The sequence below is a fragment of the Triticum dicoccoides genome, chromosome 7A (assembly GCF_002162155.2).
Source record: "Triticum dicoccoides isolate Atlit2015 ecotype Zavitan chromosome 7A, WEW_v2.0, whole genome shotgun sequence".
Taxonomy (NCBI): Eukaryota; Viridiplantae; Streptophyta; class Magnoliopsida; order Poales; family Poaceae; genus Triticum; species Triticum dicoccoides.
In genome coordinates this window covers 410553280-410578712 of record NC_041392.1, presented here as the reverse complement: position 1 = coordinate 410578712, position 25433 = coordinate 410553280, and the positions used below count along the sequence as shown (strand labels likewise).

Sequence of the window (25433 nt, the reverse complement as noted above, 5' to 3'; positions counted from 1 at the left end):
ACCTCCCCCTCTCTTTGCTCTCTGCTCTCTCTATGTTTTGCCGTAATTAGAACACTAGTTAGATGAAACCTAGGAGATGAATCCTAGTTAGTTTAGGGCAGTAGCAAATTACTTTAATTAGGGGAATAGCAAATATGTTTAGGGCAGTAGCAAATTTAGTTTAGGGCAGTAGCTAATTTAGGTAAATTAGCGAAAAAATTAGCTATTAATAAAAAACAGTAGCATTATAGCTATAAAAAACAATAGCAAATTTTGTAGGTATATAAAATAGCTATAAATTAAAATTAGCTAGGCAATTTTTGTAGGTATATAAAATAGCTATAAATCTAAAACAGTAGCAAAAAACAGTAGCTCCCTTCCTATAAATAAAGAACAGTAGCAAATGTTTAGTGAGATCATTTTGCAAAGGTTTTTGGTTTTTGAAAAGACCACTATTTTGCAATGTTTAGTGAGGTCATTTCAGTATGTGCTCCTGTGATGCTCATATGTCATTGATGTTATATGATACTAGTTGACCCGTTGCGCCCAATGGCGCAAAGACCCGCTAAAGACATGTTGTCGATGAAAATAGTTTCATTTTGCAAGGACATATTCGATACTGGTAGTAGAAAGGCCATGTGTTAAATCATACGATATTGAGACCATGTTTATTCCATGTGCGCGATGAAAAGATATTCAAGGTTTAGTTGTGGGCAAGCACATATGGCAACAAATTTAATCTCTTTTAGTCTGGATAAACGGTAGCTTGTTGTCTACAATGAAATGCATATACACATAAGTCCCATTTGAAACAATATATATGTAAATATATGTTTTACTTTGTTTAGTTATGGGCAAGCACATATGGTAACAAATCTAATACCCTTTAGCAGCAAAAACGATGGATTGTTATCTACGATGAGATGTATGTACACATTATAATTTGGTAGCACAAAGTCCCTTTCAAAATCATGGCATGTTGAAAATATTTCCATTTTCAGCAACTCTGTGCTTTAGAAACTACACCCATGAAGAATTTACATCTTAGTCACATTGGAAACCATACGGCGTTTTTTTTACCGCAAATAAGACTTTATTTCTCTAATAATAGACATGTCGTTTACAATGAGATTGGAAATAAAGTCAGAGATCACGTCCCAAAACCCAGAAACCCTTTTCATGGAAGATTTCTTTGCTAGTTCATCCGCCACTTGGTTAGCTTCTCTATAGCAGTGATTGAATGATACTGGCGTGAAGTCTGTCATTAGTTGCTTACACTCCATGATGATAGCTATATCCTGCCCCATATAATCATAGATTTGGTTCATTGAGTCCACCACAAATGAAGAATCTGACTCCAGAACAATAGTGATGCACCCAATATTGGCTGCTAGGTAGAGACCATTCCTGATCGCCATTAGTTCAGCGCTGTCCACCCCTGTTACTACTGGAAAGAACCAATTTGTTGCCGCTATAAAATCTCCTCGATCATCCCGGGCCACAGCCCCACTCGCTCCCGAGAGTGTTTCATATTGGAACACAGCATCAACATTAATCTTCACTATCCCCCGGTTTGGCTTCTTCCAAATATGATCAATTGTCCTTGATGTGCCCTTGGGAGACACTGATCGCAAGTAATTCGTTGTCAGAACTCTAATCGCTAGAGCCGTTCTCGACGAATCTTGGACCTCAATACCTTTGGCGATCTGCCGTCGCTGCCACCAAATGTACCAGGCCGCCACTAGTGCAAGTTCTGCCCTTGGTAGTTCATGTTCATTACCCTGAAGCTTCGACAGGATTTCCATTGTGCGACGGGATTTCCTTAGCCATCGCCTCTTGCACACTTTGCGCCAAGCCAAGTTGTTCCCAAACCGATTTTGCTCGCGGGCAGTTAAACAGGCAGTGTTGTATATCTTCTACTCCAACTGAGTAGACTGGGCATTGTCCCGTGCATGGGATATGGCGATTTGCCAATACACCAAGGCAAGGTAGGGAACCGTGCAGGACTTTCCAACCAAAGTGTTTTATCTTCCCAGGAACCTTCAAATTCCACATATCCTCCCACACCGAGTTGATATATTCTGAGCCTTGCCCATCCCCTCGCCGCCACCGCGGACCATATTGATGCTCAAATTCTCTATGATAGGCCGATCGCACGGAGAATGTACCCGACCGTGTGTAATTCCATGCTACAAAATCTTCTATCATGTGGGGGTTTAGCTGGATCTGTAGTATTCTATGGACGTCGACCGGTGAAAATATATCCCGGATTAGTTCTTCGTCCCATTGCCCCGTATGTGGATTTACTAACTCCTCAACCTTTGATAGCATAGTTGCACCTCTTGGTGTAATCAGTTTTCTAGTAACACTAGATGGTATCCAGGGGTCATTCCAAATATCAATATTAGCTCCAGATCCAACACGCCAAATGCAACCTCGTTTGAAGGTCTGAATGCCAGCCACAATGCTCTGCCAAGTGTAAGAAGAGCCCTTCTTGGGTCCCGCCCTCAAAATGTCACCGTCCGGGTAATACTTTGCCTTCAGAACTTGAGCACATAAAGAATCCGGGTTTTGGATTAGTCGCCAACACTGTTTTGCTAGTAAAGCAAGGTTAAAACTGTGCAAGTCTCTAAACCCTAATCCCCCTTCCTTCTTCGGTATGCATAACCTCCACCAGGCAAACCAATGCATTTTCTTCTTCTCTTCATCATATCCCCACCAAAAACCAGCGATTTCATCAGTAATAGATTTGCAGATTCCTTTTGGAAGTTTAAAAACTGACATTGCATAGGAAGGAATCGCTTGGGCAACCGATTTTACCAATATCTCTTTACCTTGCATCGAGAGTGTTTTCTCTTTCCACCCCTTTAGCCTCTGACAAACTCTATCAATCAAGTGTTGAAAGCAATCGCTTCTGTCCACCCCGACCATAGTCGGTAAGCCCAAATACGTATCAGATAAAGCTTCTGTCATGATGTTCAATTCTCTGCAAATATTTTCCCTGACTTGAGCATTTGTATTCGGACTGAAATATATACTTGACTTTGTATTACTGATCACCTGCCCTGAATTAGAGCAATATGTCTCCAAAACTCTTTTTAAAGTATCTGCATTATGGGTATCCGCCTTCATAAGAATCAGAGAGTCGTCTGCAAATAACAAGTGTGAGATTGAGGGGGCATTCCTGCACACTCGCACACCCTCTAGTTCTCCTATTTCCTGTTCATGAGCAAGCAGACTTGAGAGACCTTCAGAACATAATAAGAATAAATAAGGTGATATAGGGTCACCCTGCCTCAAGCCTCTTGTAGGAGAAAACTCATCAGTTTCGATGTTATTAAATCTGACTCTGTAGGTTACTGAGGACACACACTCCATGATGAGTTCTACCCATTGCGCATGAAACCCCATCTGCAACATTATCTTCTCCAAAAAAACCATTCAACACGGTCATAAGCTTTATTCATATCCAACTTTACCGCACAGAGCCCATTTGATCCATGTGTTTTTTTCTTGATTGCATGAAAACATTCATAAGCTACCAACACGTTATCAGTGATTAACCTTCCCGGTACAAAGGCACTTTGTGTTGGAGAAATAATGTCAGGGAGAATCCTCTTAAGTCTATTTGCAATCATTTTTGAAATAATTTTATAGACCACGTTACACAAGCTTATTGGTCTGTACTGTGTTATCACCTCGGGGGAATTTACCATAGGTATGAGAGTCACGTTCGTTGAGTTCCAACCTGTAGGGATTTTCCTATCCCGTATAGCTTTCAGAACCTCATCTGTTAGCTCCTCTCCCACAATGTGCCAGAATCTTTTAAAGAAAATAGCGTGAAGTCCATCCGGGCCCGGGGCCTTCAGGTCACCTATTTGGAACAAAGCCTTGCGAACCTCCTCCCTGGTATACTTAGCCAAAAGCATATTATTCATATCATTTGTCAGCACAGGTTTTACAGAATTTAGCAAGCCTTGATCTACCTCCCCCATATCTGATGTAAATAGACCCTGAAAGTAATCACGAATCAACGACTTCAAGTTGTCGTTTCCTTCTACCCAATTATTACTATTGCTTCTCAACTTTTTAATTAAATTCTTCTGTCGACGTGCCGAGGCAGATTGATGGAAGTAAGCAGTATTACGATCTCCTCGCCGGAGCCAGCTAACCTTGCCTCTCTGCATCCAATATACTTCATCTTGCTCAAGCAAATTTTCTATAAATAGAGACAACTCCTTCTGCTGTATACGGACGTCAGGGAGTCGGGATTGCCCTTGAGAGCAATTCGAGCTCTCTCTGTGCCTTCCTGAGTCTTGAGCGGGGCTCCTTTAGCACCCTTCGGTCCCAGGCATGCATATCCTGATGCACCGCAGAAAGTTTAGCACCCACTCCTGGTCCAATGTTACAGGCGGCAGCCTTTTGCCACGCCATTTTAACAATCTCTTCCACAGTCTCCTCAGCTAGCCACCTTGCCTCAAATTTTCTTCCGTAGGATGGTGCATGTTCTGCCACTCCAACAAGGTGGTTAGTGTCCAAACAGATCGGCCTGTGGTCTGATTTACCTAGCTCCAAGTTGCACAGGCCTGCCCACGGGTGTAGCCTCATCCATTCTGCATTTGACACTGCCCGATCTAGTCTTTCTCGCAGTCCTCCATGGAACCACATGAAACCATCACCCTCGTACCCCAAGTCTTCTAGCGCGCAATCAGACAAGGCGTCCTGAAAGGCTTTAAGACGAGATTGTTGTCGAGGGGCACCTCCGTCCTTCTCTGAGGAGAGAATGATCTCATTAAAATCGCCGATCACAACCATGGTAACCTGGATTGGGCGTGTAGATCTCGAAGTAATTGGTACGTGCGAGTCTTGTTATCCCAGCTTGGTTCGCCATAAATCCCAGTTAACCTCCACTCATCCCCATTATCCTCTTCAACAGAAACATCAATGAAATCTAGGGTGGCAGCCCGGGAGTAGATCCTTACCTCCTTCTTCCAGACTAAAAGCAAGCCACCCTTTCTTCCATCTACACTAGGGACCGTAATTCTATGGTCCATCCGCAGCCTTTTCATCAGAACCTCTGCCCTAGCATCATCCAAATGCGTCTCGGACAAGAAAAACGCATCGGGTTCATGTCGCCTCTATATATCCAGAAGCGAGCGAACTGTCAGGGCCCCCAAGATGCCCCGACAGTTCCAACTGGTTATTTTCATTGGTCCCGGCGAACACCCTCTAGGGGTGTCGCCGATATACTGGTTGTAGCTGTCTCTTCCTAATGATCTGCTCTCCTTCGCTTAGGATCGTGAATCTTCTGTGGGGTGCTCATCGTGCTCTTATCAATGGTCTCACTTCCATTGCCTTCCAGCAATTGCACCTTGTCATTGACAAAACCCGGTGGTGGGGGGTGCCAGGAAGCCAAGATGTGCCAACATTTGGACTATTAACTTTGCCATCCTGTCCTATTAACCTCTTCCGAGCACTGGGTATAACAGCCCCTTGATTTGAGTCCATCTCCATATCTTTGTCCTCATTCAGATTCTGCTCTCGTGGGTTTCTATCCCTTCTGTCAAAACCCCTTCCATCTCCTGCAGTCCTTTCCTCTCTGCCTGACCCCCTGCCTCGATCATTAGGGGCATCAAAGTTAACAAGTAACCATTCTCCCCATTCACATTCTTCAGGCCTGTGGATGCCATCACCGCATTCAGTTACTACGTGACCAATCAGCCCGCAAAAATCACAGAAATCGGGGAGTTTTTCATACTCCACCGGGTATCTCTTAAGCTCCTTCAGAGTAAGAGGAACAAAACGGACCAAGGATGTTTCTAGTTTAACAAACACTCGAGCTCGCAAATATTTCGTTGGGTTAATGCGCCCTTCATTCACAACGACCTTGATGGGGGGAACACCAACCTTCTTTGCAATTTTCTCCGCGATCTCAGTTTTTTTCATCAGGCCCTCTGGGAGGCCCATAATCCTCGCCCATACCGGGATACGATCCAATTTGTATTCTTCTACGTTCGTCAGTCCATCATACTCCTCCAGAACAACAGCTGAGTTCCTAAATATCCATGGGCCACCATTCATAACACGATTCCAATCCCCCAAGCACATAAACTGAGCCAGGAAGAGATTATCCTTCTTAGCCTTGAAAATCACACCCTGTTCAGGGATCCATGCGTTTCTCATAGCCTTGAACAGAGACACATGGCTGAATGGCTTTCGGGTGTGAACCCTAAAGATCGCCACCCATCTTGTCTCAGCAATCAGATCTTCAATCTCTCCAGACAAGTCTAATTCCTCTTCTTCCTCCCCACGGAGGTTAAGTCCAGCAAACCTGTCCTCTAGTACTGCACCGTGATCACGGCCCCTATCGCCATTGAAACTTCCAGATGCCTGTTCCGCCGCCGCCGCCGTCGCCGCGGCGGCCTCCGAGGACATCGTTTCCTTCCCTGCAGTCAACATGCAATCGTCTCCTTGATGAGCGCAGACACGGGGGATCACACCGGAGGCCTTTATGCAAGGATCTGGCATGAGTTTTAGGTGGAGTTGGGTGAATCAAGGGGAACCCTAGCGTAGCCGCCAGGGGAGTCAAGGAGCACTGCTGTTTACAGAGACAAACGTTGCAGGCAACAAGGGACTTTTAATAGAATCATCACCAACTCTCACAACCTGGGTAAGTCTCAGTTCTGCATCTACTCTAAACAAAAATATCATAATAAATTGAGGCTAAACCTCTGTGCCTATGGTAAACAAAAGGAGGGAAACACACCATAATTCTTAAAGGACCTATCCTAGGATGCATTTGACCGATGTACCATCCTAAAAGTCCTTCCCGATGCTTCTTAGCTGATCGCCCTGTGTATGAGATTTTGTGCCACCTTCTCAACGCTGATAAGAGTTCCATTGATAAGCTAATCTATGGGTTCAATACCCATCAAAGTCAAGAGAAAAAGATCATGTGATGCATCTCAGCTGATTGATTGTTTTATCTCTGCTAAGGTTGTGGAGCTCTAAACTTCTCTGGAATAGCTGCAACACAAAAGAATAAACCATACCATACTCAAGTTGATCAGTGCAAAGCTCTTTATAAAACGGAAACTTCAAAGGCCATATAAGGTAATATGTTTATATGATTTAGTAAACAATGGCCGGAAAACAAAAAAATTTCTCAGTACAGAACAAACTAAGAAGAACATTTCAACGCTAAAATAAAAATACAGCAAGCACAATGGTTCCACTGCACTGTGTAGATACCTAATTGCTAATTTAGGTTGTACGGCTGATGGAATCAAATAACATACAAAGAATATCCTTTCAAGTACTCCCTTTGTAATTTATATAAGACCGTTCAGATCACTAAAGATTGTAGCTTGGAGTATAATAGTTTACAGAGGGAGTATAGACTGTAGCTTGGAAAGTGAAAAAAGTGCAACGCACATGAGCCTTGCATGACGTATACTTCACAAAGAACACAGCCGAACCTGAGTGTACAAAGGTCATAGGGCTCAAAAACTCGTCAATCCTTGAACTGGTTACATTATAAACAAATTAAGCTTGTCATAGAATAAAACCATTATGACCTACTAAAACCCAACCTGACAAAGTGATCCATTTCAAATTTTCAATACATAACATTTGATGTGTTGTTAATTGCCAAGTTGTTTAAATTTTTGGAATAGAATCATGTGGCCCAAACATATCTTGTATTGCCGTTTACGGAATAAAGGAAATCAAAAATATTTTAACATTAATTTATCTTCCATCCTAACAATAGCCTCATACAGCACCACATCTCTAACCTTAAGCTCTTTGAAAAATGTCATATAAATATTTTTAACAAAATAAATGGCAAACAAAGAAGTAATATATACACATAAAATTCATGTTCACTGGTTTACTATGAATCACTTGATGAAGGAAGCAATTGATTTCAACTCTAAGAATGATCATATATTGATCATACTCCTAGTGGCTCCATGGTCAAGGTGAGGTAAGACCTCTGTGGTGACGGGTGAAGCAAAAATATGCGGGTAAGTCTCAAAATTGCTGAGCTATACATTATGTTTCATTTCATGAAGCACACTGAACCATTGATACTGCATTAAATGGCTAAAGAACCATAACCTGAAAAGTTGTCATGGTGATTCAATTTCTAAAACATGTGGCTCTTTTTTGTAATGTTGGCCAATTTCAGAAGATACAAAAAAAGGGCATGCAAAGATCATAATCTGAACTGGATGTCTAGAATTTATAGAGAAAATAGATATGATAGTCGAAGCATGAGACAAAAATTCTTTTAGGTCCTGGCACGAAATTACAAACGCATAATTGATATCCAAAGGTCACTATTTTGAATTCTCGCTAAGCATGGCACGCAAAGTATTAGAGGATGCAAATGCTTCTATTCTCCTTATTAATTGTTGCAATGTAAATCTGTAAGATATACATGCAATTCCAGCCAGGAACACACTGACCAAATACCATCAAAACCACTATGGGAAATTAAGAATAGGTTCCAACTTTTTGTTCACAGGAAATCTCCCCTAATAATAAAGCAGATATTGCTTCTGGTGGTACGTCATATAATTTGCCCCTAAAGTTGCTAAATATTACCCACCAATGCCACCTATAAGTAGGAAAAACGATTCAGTTTTCTTTCACAAGTCGCGGCAGTGGTCTCTGGTTTATTTAGTTGGTTGTCTCTAATGCAAAAGAAGGATTCAGGTATTGCGTTGGCTGGAGCGTGGGTCTTCTACCGGGGAGACGCAGGTTCGATCCCCTGCCCTCTCAACTTTTTTCACCTTTTTCCTGTTTAATTTTTCTTTTTTCTGACAGATTAAACTGGTCTTCAAAATATTTATCTTTCAAACACTAACTCAAAAAGTAACATCTTATATATGAAAAAAAAACTAAGAAAAATGTGTATAAATTTTAAATATACATACGAAAAATCCTTTCGCCGGCCTAATTTTTTACGTCCCACGGATTAAAATGGTCTTCAAAATATTTATCTATCAAACACTAACTCAAAATATAACATGTTATATATGAAAAAAAAACCTGAAAATGTGTATAAATTTTAAATATACATACATACCTGAAAAATCCTTTAGCCCGCCTAATTTTTTACGTCCCACGGATTAAAATGGTCTTCAAAATATTTATCTATCAAACACTAACTCAAAATATAACATGTTATATATGAAAAAAAAACCTGAAAATGTGTATAAATTTTAAATATACATACATACCTGAAAAATCCTTTCGTCGGCCTAATGTTTTACGTCGCATTGGTCCGAGTCAGGCACAGACGATACACGCGGTTTTTTCGCTCATCTCCCTTTGATATTCCATCTGAATCTGTTGAACGTGGACATAGGACTAGATATACACATGTACAAAAATATCAGAACCAACACGCTTCTTAAAAAATAGGCTCGCCTCAGCAAATTTGTCGCTAGGGCCGCTTGTCGTCGCCTTCAGCGGCAGCCCTAGCATGTGGACGCATGGATCTAGACGCCATGCAACACGTTTTCGAACGGGCACATTAGTACCCCACTATATTGATCGCATCAGCCATTGCTTCCATCAATCAATCATCAATGGTATAAAGGACCCTCGATGATCACATCGTATGCACATATTAGCATAGGGGAGTTGGTCATCTTGTGATTGATTATACCATTTATACGTATATGCACTCCATGGAGAGACCGACACAAGAAGTACTACTACGGCAACTTTTGATCGCCCTAAACATACTTGTGATTTGGCATTGATTAGTCTACAAGTTTACAACGAGATGGGGAGCTTGCCGATGTTGAGAACCAAGCTGGCTCCACATGCCTCGCTTCCCTCGAGTGGGAGCTCACAGGAGAAGCAGTTGTCTCGATGGGAGGCAGACACGGTCATCCCCGTTGAATCGGTCCCTCACATATCTTCTTTGCTTAGAGCTCAAGCTGATGTACATGCCCTTGCCTGCTGACCAACTGGCTGCAACAACACCTGCAGTAACGGATGTCGCAAAAGCTAGGTAGATGCTTTCTACCGACCATACAGTATTTGACACGTACTCCCTCTGTAAATAATTGAAGCACTCTTATATTTCTTTAAAGAGCGAGTACCATTTTTCAAGTTGAATATATTTTTATGTAACCTACATCTTTCTTACCCTTCACCATCGTTGGTACCAAATTTTTCCATGTGCATGATCCCACCCAAATATATACGATGCAACATCACAGCCTTCTATTGCAGTTATAATGATTACCATCAAGGGATGTGAACACTAGCTTCAAGAGGAGCATTTGGTTATATAACCCAGATACAAGCAAATCAAAATCATTAATTTTGCTGACAAGGAAAGTAAAACAGATCGAGGCTCCAGTTATTAAGATGGCACTCAGAGTAGGCCTTCACATTCACCTCTCCTTTCTAACTGGCATTTGCTCAGTATGATGACGGAAACCACAAGGCCGTGTACATAATAAAAGTTGCAAAAGGGCGAAAGGAAACTTCCAAAAGGGCAGGAGGATGAATAGGTTGATGACAATGACGAGATGGAGCAATTGTGATAAGTGGCGAAACATAATCTTATTACCCCGTTGCAACGCACGGGCTCTTTTGCTATAAAGTAAGAAAAGAATATACCAAAATTTTAATATGAGTTGTAGAGAGGTGGGGAACCATGATCCTTCTTCGGGAAGAGACACCGACGGCTGGGCGTCGGAGGGCTCTTCTGACACACATAAAGCAGATACATCATCTGCAAACCATGCCCTTGCTCAGGTTGGAGCCTCATTTGAAGAACAAATGCCTATAGAACAAAAACGGGGTCAACGGCCTTGATGCTCTTTCTAGGTGGAAAAGGCCATCATGGAGAAACTTCTAAAGAAATACAATAGAGAACAAATGGCCGTCAGAAGAGTTCAGATAGTTAACAGAGCAAAATAATAAATAATAAACAACCATATGTTCACTTGTTTAGGATGTTTTCGGTCATACAGACCACATTTCTGGTCCCTTTCCCACTATATCTTAACTCGTTTTCTGATCACAGCTACACGACCATGTGTCATAAAAATACCAGTTTTGTAGAGAACTTGTCGCCAAATGGTGTATCATTATCAAGAAAATTTGGATGAAGGACTGCCAATTTAGCACATGTGTTTAATCTTATCCAAGTGTTTGAACCCCCAAAAGCATAACATACTAATTCCTTGTCTTCAAATATCATTATGGATGGAAAATAAAAAACAGTGCATTAACCAAATACGTGATGCACTTGCTACTGAAAATTACAATGAGTACACATCAATTAAGCTAAAGAATTTGCAAAGAAAGCCTACCACAGGGGACAGAATCTTCAATAAACTGAAATTGCTCTTTACAATGGTGTTTCAACTAATACCACTATTTTCTGCGTACTATAAGTTGTTAATTCTTCTATTTTATAATAGAGAGGATTTTTTGGTCTATTGGTGCATATGCGTTATGTCTTTCAGATTCCACCAAGATTGTGATAGGACTTGGAGTTACAGGTAAGCTGTGGTCTGTAGTCTGTAATAGGTATTGTAGTCTGTAAGAGGCTCAACGATGAAACATTATTTTTCGAGGGAAGTTGCTTAATGAAAGGAAGAAAATATTTGAACGTAGCTACAGACCCATATCAATCACTATCGGCGGGAATTGGGATGAAGATTGAGAGAGTTGAGAAGAGGGAGAAACATACCTAATCCAAATTCCATTGCAGCCTTCTTTCATTTCACTCGTCACCAATAAGCATGATGTTGACATTAGGTGCCAAGTTGCCTCTTGAATATCCACGAGGAATAGCAGCAACAAGAAAACCCTGAAATTGTATTTAAATAGCTCAGCTAACTAACCATGGTGTAGCAAAAGTAAAATGGCCATATCTAGGCAAGAAGTTTCGGCCAAAAACTAATGCAGCATGGTACGCGAAAATGCATCATAAGACTAATTAGTTAGTTCCTTAATCAATGGATAGTTTCCACTTTTCCCAACCTGATTATATTTTTTCTGCATTTAACTATACCATTCTAAGTAACCTACCACATAGAGCAACAAAAAGTACCATGGCATGAATGATACACAAACTAACATACCTAGAATAAGCAATCAAGTGGCCTAAACATATGTATTAAAGTAGGAAGGGATGGGAAATGGCAGCCCATGTGAACTAATTACCTGGCTGGAAGCCATTGTAGAATGTCAGGTGAAGAGTTATCATGGCCAATATACAAGAAACAGATTTCAAGAGTTCCCCAAATCAATTCACCAGAACCAAGATGGACACTGCATGTACAAAGTTGAGATTTGAAAGACATTAACACAATAAAATCATTGTGTTGAAGGACGATTTTAGGTGAAAAAAACTGCAGGAAAACATTGTGTTAATCTCTGCAACATCTTATTATTATTACCTTATTAGAACATTAGTTTGTACCAAGACGAATAGATGCCGAGTCTTTACTGCAGAAAAACCATAAGCGCTCACAAATTAGAGAGCAAAGAATAGTAGTACCTAATATGCTAACATATTGCCTTAATGTAGTACTGCACTATTAATCTATGTTTTTAAGGCGACGCCTTACCGCCTTAGGGAGGGGGGCGCTTTGGCGCCTAGGCGACGCCTAGGCGGGCGCTTTGGACGCCTAGGCGCCCAAAGCGGTTGATTTTCCAAAGCGGAGGGGGAGCGCTTCGACGCCTAGGTGTCGCCTTAGGGACGCTTTTAAAAACATAGCTATTAATACCTGAAAATGGTACACGTGATTTAGAGGAACATAATATACATGATGAGAAAAAGAAACTTTTTTATGCTGGTATATGCTAGGTTGCAACAGAAATTTAAGAAGCTGATGTGCTGCAGTATACTGTACTTGATAATCTGAATAGTCCAGAATAATTATTCGTTTGCTTTCAGTCACTTAATCTGCAGCAGAAGGGAAGAAAAATGCAGGAAAATAACAGAAGGTGCTGAAAGGACATGGGATAAACATAGACTATGGGGACAAACCGAAATTGCTAATCGTGATACTTATTACCTGAACAGACATTCACATTCATTCGTGTGGCACTTAGTCATAACTAAAATGCACGGATATTGGTGTTCCACAGTAATAGACACTTGAAACCCCATGTTGTAATTGTAACTGAGCAGAGATATAACAAAATATTACAGATTAGATATTTATTTAGGAGTCAGTGAAGAGCAAGCAGGTTCACCTCTTCCCGTGCCTTATCCTCTGGAAGCAAACTGGGAATGTGTTTGCTCCCTGTAGGGTTCAGCAAGGAAGTCTACAAATAATCCCAGCAGGGCTCGCTGAGATATGAGAACAAGCCAAACTTACCATCGAGCCTTTCCAGCCGCGGAGACGAGCCGATCCGCCTCCCTGGCAGGCATTCGCGCCTCTCCTCCTTCTCTGGCCCGCGACGCCCGGTTGAGCTCCTCCTTCTGCGGCTTCCTCGCGACGAGGGCTCGCCTCCTCCCGAGGCTTCCTCGCGAGCTGGGGTGGATAAGGACCTCAGGAGACGGTGGATCTCGCCGAAAGAACTGGCAGAGGAGGGTGGTGGCGCGGCGGCTGTATTGACGACGGAGGCGAGCCGATCCGCCTCCTTGGCAGGCATCCGCGACTGTCCTCCTTCTCCGGCCGGTGACGCCCGGTTGAGCTCCTCCTTCCGTGGTTTCCTCGCGACGAGGGCTCGACTCCTGGCTGCGGGGGGGAGGAAGGACCGGAGGAGGGCGTGGTCGCGCTGTCGGCGCCAGCGGGAAGGAGGAAGGAGGAGGAAGGGGGAGAAGGGATGCCGCGGCTGGCGGCTATCCGGACGAGCAGCAAGGAGGGAGGGGGTGCAGCGCTGTCGAGCGAGGGAGGAAGGAGAGGTGTGGCGGCTAGGGTTGGTGCGGGTGTGGGCTGGCGCAACAACTCCGCGACCAGGATTGGGAGCGCGCGCGGGGATTGGGCGAAAGCCTTTTCCACCCGAGATCGATCAACCCAGCCAATAAACACGCGGTGCGAGCCCATCAGTCATTGGACGGCAGAAACGACCGCGAAGTGAAATCGGGTTTAACAGCAGGTAAAGATCCCACGGCTCAGACACTCTAGATGGCCAGATCCAACGGCCAGCGAAGAAACTGATCGAGGGAGCATTCTCCAAGCGAGTTGGCTAGCCTCTGTATTGTTTTAAATATGTCATTGATGTTATATGATTTTGCAATGTTGGTTGAATGTCGAAGAATATCCGAGTGACCTATGTTTTGCCGGAATATTGATTCATTTCCGTTCCGGCAAATTTCAGGCGCTCCATATGTCCACTTTTTAGCAAATGTCATGCCAAAACTTTTCGTGATTTTCTGCATGACTTGTGCTACAAACTAGGACATATGGAGTACCCGGGATTTGTCGGAAGGGGAATGAATCAAAATTCCAACCAAATATAGGCCCTTTTTTCTCTTCATTATATCTTTTATTTACAATTGTTGAATAGGAAACATGTCTACCGACACCGAAGTCACGGGTGGTTGTGCTCGCCTCGAAGACCCCATCGAGACAGCAAATCACTATTTCGAATACCTGGATGAACACCAGATGGGGTTGCATGGTGGCGGCTGTGGCACCAACCCCGACACCAGCACCAGCAACGGCACCGACACCACCCCCGAGACCGGCAACGATGTTGTCGTAGCCGGTAAAGCACCGAAGAAGAAGAGGACACGAAGACGAAACGAGCTTGGCATCGGACAAATTGTGGTCACGGAGATGCACCCCAAGAAGTTAGAGCCAATGGCGCCGGAGGAAGCGCGCAAGTGCTGGGGCAATCAACTTGGATGCATCCTCAGGGAAACCGCCAACATTAACGACGAGAGGTTGAGGCTCATACCACATATGGAGAACATGCTCATAAAGGAGTTGCACAATAAGTTCTTGTTCCCCGGCGAGAATGAAAAAGAATATGAAGATCCGTGGGAAGAGATCGCCATGACAAAGATAAACGACAAGGCGATGGTGACATTCACCAACGACTTGTCCGCCTGGAAAGTTCGGGTGAAAAAAAGATTGCGAAGAATGAACCTGGTCCAAGATTCATGCAGACAATCCGTCAATAACGAAAGAGGACTTTGCAAAATTCAAAGAGAATTGCGCTAAGGAAAGTGTCAAGGGGAAATCGGAGAAAATTGAAGGCGCTCGAGGCCAGGAACATGCCTCCCCACCGCCTCAGAAGCCGTGGTTACGAGGGGAAGAGGCCCGTATGGGCCAAGGAGGACGCCGAATGTGAAAGTCATGGAATCCCAGACCCCTTGGCGGAGTTCACCGACCCACAGGAGCATGACTGGATCAGGGCCCGGTACTAGTGGGACAAAGAAAAAAAGATCTTTTACATGGACCCGAACACGAGGGAGTTCATGAGACTTCTGGTAATTGTTATATTACCACATTATCATATTAGCTTCCAATCAATTCGACTGCAAGTTTTGTCACATTAGTAAACCATCCATGTTCCTTTTGCAAAAAGAGCAGCACCAAAAGGCAGCCGAAAGCGATCAGTCGTCATAGTCGTCGGCGAGGCTCAAGTTGGACACCCCATTCAACCGAGCCCTGAACATACTGAAAAAGGTCCCAGTGGACAAGCCACCGTCCTATGAACGTGTGCATGGCATCGGAGATGGCGCCTCGTGGAAGACGTGCTACCCCGAGGAGCTAGAGGAAAGAAGGAAGAGACGGTCGGTCGTCACTCAGCAGAGCATCGACGAGAAGGTCGCGATTGCGGTCAATAAGACCAAAGCTGAGACCAAAGAAGAGTTCCTCGAGGCCGTCAGTGTGGCGGTCACTGACATGGTGGTTAGCTTGATTCCGGCACTTTACGAATTCACGAAGAACAATCCAAATGCACGGCCGGAGGACTTTCCCATTCCCAGCTTTGTCGGGAGCAATTCGGCGAACACCAAAGCACCAACACCTTCTCAAGCAACCGCAAAAGATCCTGCTCCTGTTCATAGCAGCCCGACCTCCATCTCTTGCATGCTCGGTGGGCCTTCATCGCTGGCTGAGTTCGACGCCCTCATGGTAATTACGTGTCATACCCTCTTCACTAGCATTTTTATAGTCTTCCGTTTCAGTTGCCTTTCGGATGTTTGACGTTGCAGACATGTCTCCTCCGTAGGCCGACGACACCCCGTGCACCCTACTCTACGACATCAAGGGCCAGAAGGTGACCGTGGGAAAGGCAATGATCGTGAAGCCAAAGGACCGCATGTTCCAGAACCGAGAGATGCCCGATGGCGTCTTCAAGTTTAACGTGGCCAGTGTCTTTGCGAGCTTCGAGGATTTGCCTCATCCGGTACCAGTCGATGACAACGAGACCCCTAAGATGATTGGCACATGCAAGAGCTGGTTCTTGCCTTGGCCGAAGTCTCTTCTTCGTCTCGAGGCGCCCAGTATCATGCCAACGCCACCTTCTCAAGAAGGTATGAACACCACCCCACCTACCACATTACCTGCACCTGTCGTGGCGAGTGATAGCGGACGACGCGAGGGAGAGCCTCCATTAGTGCCATATGATGTAGCCCCCGTTGTTAAACATGCAAATGTTGATGATGACATGGAGGATGATGATGATGACCCAGACAAGTATTTCAATACCGCCTATGATGATGGAGGATTGATGGCTCAGGACGGCGAAGACTCAGGCTATGAGCACGGAGATGATGACTTGATTCTGCCTGATTTGCCAGAGCCGGAACGTCCTAAGGCAGAATGCAAAATGTCTCTCTTCAAGCGATCCTCGCAGGAGACGCCTCTAGATGCCGCCTGTACCCAGCAACCCCCTGAGGCTGTCCACTGATTAGCCCGGCGACACTGGGGGTGGTGGTTAGGGAAGGTATGGTGGGCTCACTACCGCCACCCGCTAAGAAGCAAAGGAGGAGACCGGACAAGAAAGGCCCTAAAGGAGCCAGAGCTGCTTCAAGCAGCCAACAGCCTCTGGAGCCCCGGGTGGTAGACAAAGTACCTGTCGAAGGTGCGCGGCGCTTCCATGTTGCCGACCAGCCGATCCTACATGTGAAAGCGCTAGAGCACATACTGAACAATGATCTAAGGAGACTCCATGAAGATGTGTTGGCCAGAGAGAAAAGCCTTCTGGTCGCGGGAAAACAAGGATACCCGTTTTACGCGGCTCAGGTGTCGGGTGGGAGGTTGTACGTCGAGAGATGGCTCGCGAATAAGTTCATCCTGCGACTTGACTACATCTACGACATGTTCCACATAACCAAGCTGGATTTCTAGTTCATCCGCATGTATGCGCTGCATCTGAACTACTTCATCAGGTTCGAGAACATCAAATATATCTGTCGGGGGGATGACCCCTGGGTACGCCCAAGACGGCGAATGATGCTTCAAAAACATCGGGGCCAGCAAACCCGGCTCGCACTTGGCCGGGTTGCTCAACCCGGCCAAGTCCCTCAACCCGGTCGGACTTCTCAACCCGGCCGCCCGGCCGGGTCCCTGACCGGCTGCTCTAGCCGGCCTGCTACGCAAAGTCAACCGTGACATCACATCTGACACGACACCGACAAGACGGCCATACCACAACCACTTTTGCTGATAAAGCATACACTATTCACTCGTCATACACGACATCATATACAGTGCTACTTGTCCCTAGGCACTATTGTGTAAAGTGACCCAGGGGAGGCACTTTCTTGGAGAGGAGGTCACTCCCTTGGCCAAGAAGGCATAGACTTGACCAAGGTAGCAATCCACACTACAAAGTCAGCATCCATCCATCCATGCTAACACACACACACACTCATACGGCCACAAGGCCCATACGGCCACATCCGTCCATGCTTTACGGCTACTAGTGCCAAGAGCACTCACGCACACAATTGTGCTCACACAGGCATGAAGCTAGCAGTCCCCGGCTCTCTTCCGTAATATACAGCTCTAGGAGCAACCCTGTACTGTAACATATAAACCACACTCGGCGGGACTAGGGGTGTTATCTTTCCGGAGAGCCCCAAACCTGGGTATGTCTTGCGTCCCACGCTCGCTCATGCCGACCTTGCCTCTGGAGCCCACTAGTGCCCTCGAGCCTCCTCCTCTCTTTAGCCATCCCTTAGCATCTGTCGTGCGCCCACCACGACAGTTGGCGCCCACCATAGGGGTTGGTGCGCTTCATGTGGTCTGGCTCCGCCTGGCCGCCTTCGCACGCACCCGGACGAGTCGCACGTTTCGTCGACCTCGACGGTCCGTCTCCGTCCGCTATCCGGCCCTCCCGCGTACTGTCCGCCGGCAGGGCTCGCCCGTCGACCCCCAGTGTCCTGGACGCCAGCTCGCCCGACCACGTCCGACCCCGCGCGTGGCCGGGTCCGGCTCTGGGTCGCCGCCCGCGCCCTGCTCTGCGGCTGTCCAGCCATTTGAAAGAAAGAGAAGCCAGTGGTCGGGTACCCATGAAGAAAGAAAAGTTAGAAGAAAGAGTCGGGCCGATCAAAAGAAAAAAAGAAAAGCAGGCTGCCAGACGCCTCCATCCGTCCATGGCACCACTTCGCCAATGGTCTCGCCCGCCTCGAAGCCTGGTCGGCTGTGCCAAGCCGGCTTGGCTGCATCCCGCTCCGCCGCCTGGCCGGTCGGGCCCGACCGGCCGGGACCCCCTTCGAGCACCCGGAGGCTCGAAGGCCACACCTAGTGGGTATGCTGGCGCGCTTCGCGAGCACCAAGCCGCGCTGGCTGTCTTCGACAACCTTCGTCGTGACTACCCAAAAATCAATGTGAGCTCCTCGCCCGCATACTTTCGCGTCATGCGCAAACGCGAATAACCCCGAGTGACACTCGGGGACCTCCTCCGCATTTATTACAGTTGCACTACTATTCGCCCCGGCGCCAGCCAGAGTTGGCCCGGAGGTTGGCCGCTTGGGCGAGACGTTTGTTCCTGCAGACGGCTTAGTAGCGTGCGCGGTACCAAAGGCTCACTCTTAGTCATAGACCGCAGAGCGACTGTCCGGCTAGCAAGAGAGAATGTTGGAGGCCACCCACGCGAAAAATGTCTGGGAAGAAAAACGGTTCGAGCGACCCGGCCGTTTCCTTTATGAGTATCTGCTCGGTCGAATCTGCTCCCAAAGTTGGATTACTGTACACTCCACTCACTGGCCCACTCTCAGCCATAGACCGCAGAGCGGCTGTCCGGCAAGCGAGAGCACAAGCCAAAGAGCGGAGGGGGCATGAAAAACATAGAAGGGGGCTTGGATGAAACGGGGTCGGCACCCTCCGCATAAACTTGCAATGCTAAAAGCAAACATTTGATATATCTGTGTGTGCTAACTTTGTTTTTTGCATGATCATTTCCATGGGGAACCCCCCCTCCTCACTCGGAGGCTCGGAGGCTACACCCAGTGGGCGAGTTGGCGCGCCCCCACTAGAAGCAAGCCATGTCGGCTGCAGCCCACAATCGGCTGTTAGCAACAGCGTCAGTCGGCGGACCCCTGCGTCCGCTCCCGACAGCATCAGTCGGCAGACCCCGCGTCCGCGCTGGATAGTTTCAGTCGGCAGACCACGCGCTCGCGCGCCCCCACTCAGCCGGCGCACTCCGTGTCCGTGTCCGGCAAGGCCCCGTGCCTTCCAGCCGACGGACTCCGTGTCCGCGCCCGGCACCATCGACATCACCGTGGGCTTCGTCATCAACAATGAAGACCCTCCGCGCAACTTTTCCAAGTTTTCTGGAGGCTCGGAGGCTACACCCAGTGGGTGCGCTCGCGCGCCCCCACTCAGCCGGCGGACTCCATGCCCGCGTCCGGCAAGGCCCCCGCACCTTCCAGCCGGCGGACTCCGTGTCCGTGCCCGGCACCCTCGACATCACCGTCGGATTCGTCATCAACAGGAAGACCCTCCGACCAACTTTTCCAAGTTGCCTGGAGGCTCGGAGGCTACACCCAGTGGGTGCGCTCACGCGCCCCCACCGGAAGCAAGCCGCGCCGGCTGCAGTCCGCAGCGGTTCTTCATCGACATCTACTGCTTCATCGACGCCGGCTAAAAACCTCCGCACATCTTTTCCAAGTTGCCCGAAGGCTCGGAGGCTACTGTCCGGGGGATGACCCCCGAGTAGGCCCAAGACGGCGAACGACGCTTCAAAAACATCGGGGCCAGCAAATCCGGCTCGCACTTGGCCGGGTTGCTCAACCCGGCCATGTCCCTCAACCCAGCCACCCGGCCGGGTCCCTGACCGGCTGCTCCAGCCGGCCTGCTACGCGAAGTCAACCGCGACATCACATCTGACACGACACCGACAAGATGGCCATACCGCAACCACTTTTTCTGATAAAGCATACATTGTTCACTCGTCATACGCGACATCGTGTACAGTGCTACTTGTCCCAGGGCACTATTGTATAAAGTGACCTAGGGGGGCACTTTCTTAGAGAGGAGGTCACTCCCTTGTCCAAGAAGGCATAGACTTGACCAAGATAGCAAGCCACACTACAAAGTCATCATCCATCCATCCATGCTCACAAACACACTCATACGACCACAAGGCCCATACGGCCACATCCGTCCACGCTTCACGGCTACTAGTGCCAAGAGCACTCACGCACGCATGATGCTAGCAGTCCCCGACTCTCTTCCATAATATACAGCTCTAGGAGCAACCGTGTACTATTACATATAAACCACACTCGGCAGGACTAGGGGTGTTATCTCTCCGAAGAGCCCCGAACCTGGGTATGTCTTGCGTCCCGCGCTCGCTCATGCCGACTTGCCTCTGGAGCCCACCAGTGCCCTCGAGCCTCCTCCTCTCTTTAGCCATCCCTTGGCATCTACTGTGCGCTCACCACGACAATATCTGTGTCGCGGAGCCATTCTATATGCACGAGAGCTTCTTGGCAGTTTGCAATGAGCACCGTGACTATGCGAGCAAGTACCTCGGCAAATTCATGATTGCTAATAAAGACAGGTGTAAGTGCATCTAGTGCCACCCCTAGTTGGTTTTGGAGTATTGACGACAAACCTAGTTGAGGGACTAATGCGTTTGTGAGAATTGCAGGATAACACGGGTAGAAGTACCTCATTGATTCGATTTTCCTACCAGAGATGACCCCTAAAAATGTATGAAGATATTGATGGCAAAGGTGGTATATGAAGATATTCTCATTGAAGACTATGACAAGAGAAGACATCGCATGAAGCCTATGGAGCTCGAAGACTCAGATCTTTCATAGTTCTTTTTCTTCTTTATTGAGTCATAGGAACCACCGTACTATTAAGTGGGGTCCAAGAGAACCAGTCAGAATGACTGAAGTGATGCTTAACCAAAAGCTATGTCTTCGAGTGAAGACTATGAGAGCGAATATTGTCCAGAGTCGTACAAGTCAGGCTTGCTTGTAGCCCAAGTAAAGTTGACGTGTGTGTTTGAAATCTGACCGTTAGAACACGTGTTAGTTCCTTAGTGACCCAGGGTCATTTCGGACAAACCAGGTCGGGTTGCCTAGTGGCTATAAATAGCCCACCCCCTACAACCATAAACGGTTGGCTGCTCAGAGTTAGAGTACGGCTTTTGTCGTTTGAGAGCAACCCACCTCGAAGCCTTTAAGAGAGAATTCCTTGCGAGGATAAAGCCCTAACCACCCAGAGCCAAAGAGTGTTAGGCATCACTTAAGTCTTCCTGTCTGTGTGATCTGAAGACTTATTACACTTGAGGACTGTGAATCCTCCAGCCGGTTAGGCGTCGCGTTTTGAGCATCCAAGAGTCATTGTGGATTGCCGGTGAACGAAGTCTGTGAAGGTTTGGGAGTCTACCTTGAAGACTTACCAGAGTGATTGGGCGAGGTCTATGTGACCTTAGCTCAAGGGGAATACGGTGAGGACTGGGTGTCCTGAGCTGCGTGTTCAGGACTGGGTGCCCGGGACTGTGTGTCCTCAGGTTTAAATACCTAGCCGCCCTAACTAGACGTACAGTTGTCACAGCAACTGGAACTGGTCCAACAAATCATTGTCTTCAACGAGTCACTGGTTTCATCCTTCCCTTACCTTTATTTACTGTTGGTCCTTGTGAAGTCATTGTATGATTGCACTATCTCTTGTCTTCACTGAGTGACTGCTTGTTCTGATTGGCTTCATAATATCTTCCTACCTGATGCTTACTACCTAGCTGCTATTAGTCATTGTGCTTTCACTTCATTGAATAATTGACTATGGTTTGCCTAGTGTAGTCTACCTTCCGCTGCATGGTAATAGGTTTTTTTCTATCGTTTGTCTTTGAAACTTCCACGTTTTGAAGACTTTCATAAAAATCGCCTATTCACCCCCCTCTAGTCAATATAACGCACTTTCAATTGGTATCAGAGCAAGGTACTCCCTTGTTCTGTGTGATTCGGTTTAACCACCTGGAGTTTTAGTTATGTCAACTGCAGGGATAATTAAAGTCTCCGCTGCATGCCCCGTCTTCGATGGAACTGAATATCCCTACTGGAAGAATAAGATGCGTATGCATCTTGAAGCCATTGGCGTCGACCTATGGTATGTCGTCAAGAACGGCGTTCCCAAGGCTGGAGAAGGTGTCACTGCTGCTGACGTCAAGAAGTCCGTTCAACTGGACTTTACTGCCAAGAATATCATCTGTGGTCATCTGACCAAAGGACAGTATGGCTGCGTGAGTGCTTTGGAAACATCTAAGCTAGTCTGGGACTGGCTCTCCAAGGTCAACGAAGGCGTCTCAACCCAGAAAGATCAGAGAATCAGTGTCCTTCGCAACCTCTTCAACCGCTTCAAGAGAAATGACAATGAGAATGTCCAGCTCACGTTTGATTGACTCACTGACATCACAAATGAGCTTCAAGCCCTTGGCGCTACTGAGATCACCAAGCATGAAGTCGTCAAGACACTCCTGAGATCACTTGATAGTTCGTTTGACACCCTAGCCCTGATGATTCAAGAACGTCCTGATTTCAAGACACTCGATCCGTCTGACATACTTGAGAGGCTCAACACACATGAGTTTCAGCTTTCTGAGAAAAGAGATATCTACGGTCCCAACTATGGGCGAACTCATGCCTTGAAGGCAAAAGCTGTCTCCTCATTTGAAGAAGAATCTGACAGCAGCTCTGATGATCCTGAAGACATTGGAAAGGAGCTTGCTATGCTTGTGAAGAAGTTCCAAAAATTCACCAAGAAGAAAGGCTTCAGAAAGTCTTCACGATCAAGCTCAAGGAATGATGAAGCTTCTGCTCATGACTACAAGAAGAAAACATGCCACAAGTGCAAGAAACCTGGCCACTACATCTCTGAGTGTCCGCAGTGGGACATTGAGAACAAGAAGAAAAAGAAGAGCAAGGAGTATGATTCTGATGACAAGAAGAAGAAGAAATACTCAAAGTCTTCGTCCAAGTCCTCCTCAAAGTCTTCATCACACAAGAAGAGCTCATCTGGCAAGGCACGTGCGTTTGTTGGCAAGGAAATGGATTTAGAGGAGGAGTCCGCTTCTAAGGAGGCGGAGGTGGAGTCTGAGGAGGAGTCCGATTCTGGCATTGCGAGTTTGGCTACAGCATACGTTGCCAAGTCCATCTTCAACACTGAAGACAATGACTCCATCACCGACACCGATGCAAATGACAAGGACTACTCCGCTCCTACCTACTGCTTCATGGCAGGCGGTGCCAAGGGTACAACATCGGCAGCTTTAGAATGGATTATTGATAGTGGGTGTACCAATCACATGACTGGCAAGAGAAGCCTTCTTATGGACTCAACCTTACGTCCATCCGACAAGAGTCACATCACATTTGCTGACACTGGTAAAAGTAAGGTATTGGGTCTTGGTAGAGTTGCAATCTCAAAGGATCAACACATGGATAAAGTCATGCTTATTGAATCCCTTGGCTTCAACTTAATGTCCGTCTCAATGCTTTGCGATTTAAATATGATCGTGATGTTTGGAAAATATCGTTGCCTTGTTCTAATGGAATCTGACAAGTCTCTAGTGTTTGAAGGGTATAGGAAGGATGATTTGTAGGTGGTAGATTTCTCAGCAGGACCACAGCTTGCCGTATGTCTTCTGGCAAAAGCTTCAGAATGCTGGCTCTAGCATCGGAGGCTAGGGCATGCTGGCATGAGGAACCTCCACACCCTTGCAAAGAAGAAGTATGTCATAGGCATCAAGGGCGTCAAGTTCAAGAAAGATCACTTATGCGGTGCCTGTGAAGCAGGAAAGATGACGAGGGCCAAACATCCCTCGAAGACAATCATGACAACAACTCGACCCTTCGAACTGCTCCACATGGATCTTTTCAGTCCCACTCATTACTCAACTCTTACTACTACTGCTTGTCTCTATGGCTTTGTCATTGTTGATGATTATTCTAGATATACTTGGGTGCACATAATCCTCTACAAGACTGAAGTGCAGGATGTCTTCAGACGCTTCGCCAATCGAGCAATGAACAACTATGGCGCCAAGATAAAGCACATCAGAAGTGACAATGGCACTGAATTCAAAAACACTAGCCTTGATACATATCTTGATACTTTGGGCATCACACATGAATTCTCAGCTCCATACATGCCACAACAGAATGGCGTCATCGAACACAAGAACAGAACACTCATTGAGATGGCCCGAACGGTGCTTGATGAATACAAGACTCCAAGAAAATTCTGGCCTGAAGCCATTGATACCGCATGCCATACAATCAATCATGTTTATCTTCACAAGCTTCTGAACAAGACATCTTATGAGCTCCTTAATGGCAAGAAGCCAAATGTCAGTTACTTCAGAGTATTTGGCACCAGGTGCTGGATCAAGGATCCACATCACACTTTAAAATTTGCACCAAAAGCACATGAGGGTTTTATGCTTGGATATGGAAAGGATTCACACTCCTATAGAGTCTTCAATCACTTTCATTATAAAGTGGTTGAAACAGTGGATGTGCGGTTCGATGAGACTAACGGTTCACAAAGAGAGCACCTGCCAAATGTGCTAGATGAAGTTCCATCCAGTGAATCAATCAAACTTATGGGAACTGGAGAAATCATACCCTCTGAAGCTCAACCTGAAGAGGAACTTATCATCTCCGCACCTGATCAACCTGAAGACAATCCTTCTAACAATGACAATGATCAGCAAGAGCAAAATCTTCGCCCTGTACATCCTCGTGTTGCCAATGAAGTGCAGATTGAGAGAATAATTGATAGCATCAATGCACCTGGTCCGCTCACTCGTTCAAGGGCAACACAGCTAGCAAATTTCTGTGGGCACTTCGCATTCGTCTCAATAACAGAACCCAAGAAAGTTGAAGAAGCCTTCATGGAACCTGAATGGATTCAAGCTATGCAAGAAGAGCTTCAACAGTTTGAGCTGAATAATGTATGGGAACTGGTTAAGCATCCTGATCCTCGGAAGCACAATATAATAGGCACCAAATGGATATACCGCAACAAGCAAGATGAGCATGA

At 46.3% G+C, this 25433-nt stretch overlaps 1 protein-coding gene across 11 annotated transcripts; it reads right to left on the bottom strand.

Moving 5' to 3' along the window:
• Nucleotides 1–6596: 6596 nt before the first annotated feature.
• LOC119328964 lies at nucleotides 6597–13941 on the bottom strand. Of its 11 annotated transcripts, none has more exons than XR_005159246.1 (8): nucleotides 13347–13939; nucleotides 12591–12749; nucleotides 12420–12468; nucleotides 12184–12291; nucleotides 11708–11827; nucleotides 9228–10792; nucleotides 9074–9151; nucleotides 6597–7005 (listed from the first exon to the last, which is right to left on the bottom strand). XR_005159246.1 is itself a non-coding variant. In XM_037601947.1 (5 exons), exons 1-5 carry the CDS (start codon nucleotides 13621–13623, stop codon nucleotides 10774–10776), a joined length of 573 nt encoding a protein of 190 aa, XP_037457844.1. In that variant the 5' UTR covers nucleotides 13624–13937; the 3' UTR covers nucleotides 6597–10773. The 11 variants fall into 11 exon arrangements, 2 of the variants coding, with proteins under 2 accessions (XP_037457844.1, XP_037457843.1); XR_005159245.1 differs by having other exon boundaries at nucleotides 9074–9141; XR_005159242.1 differs by having other exon boundaries at nucleotides 6597–9151; nucleotides 13347–13938.
• Nucleotides 13942–25433: the final 11492 nt, after the last annotated feature.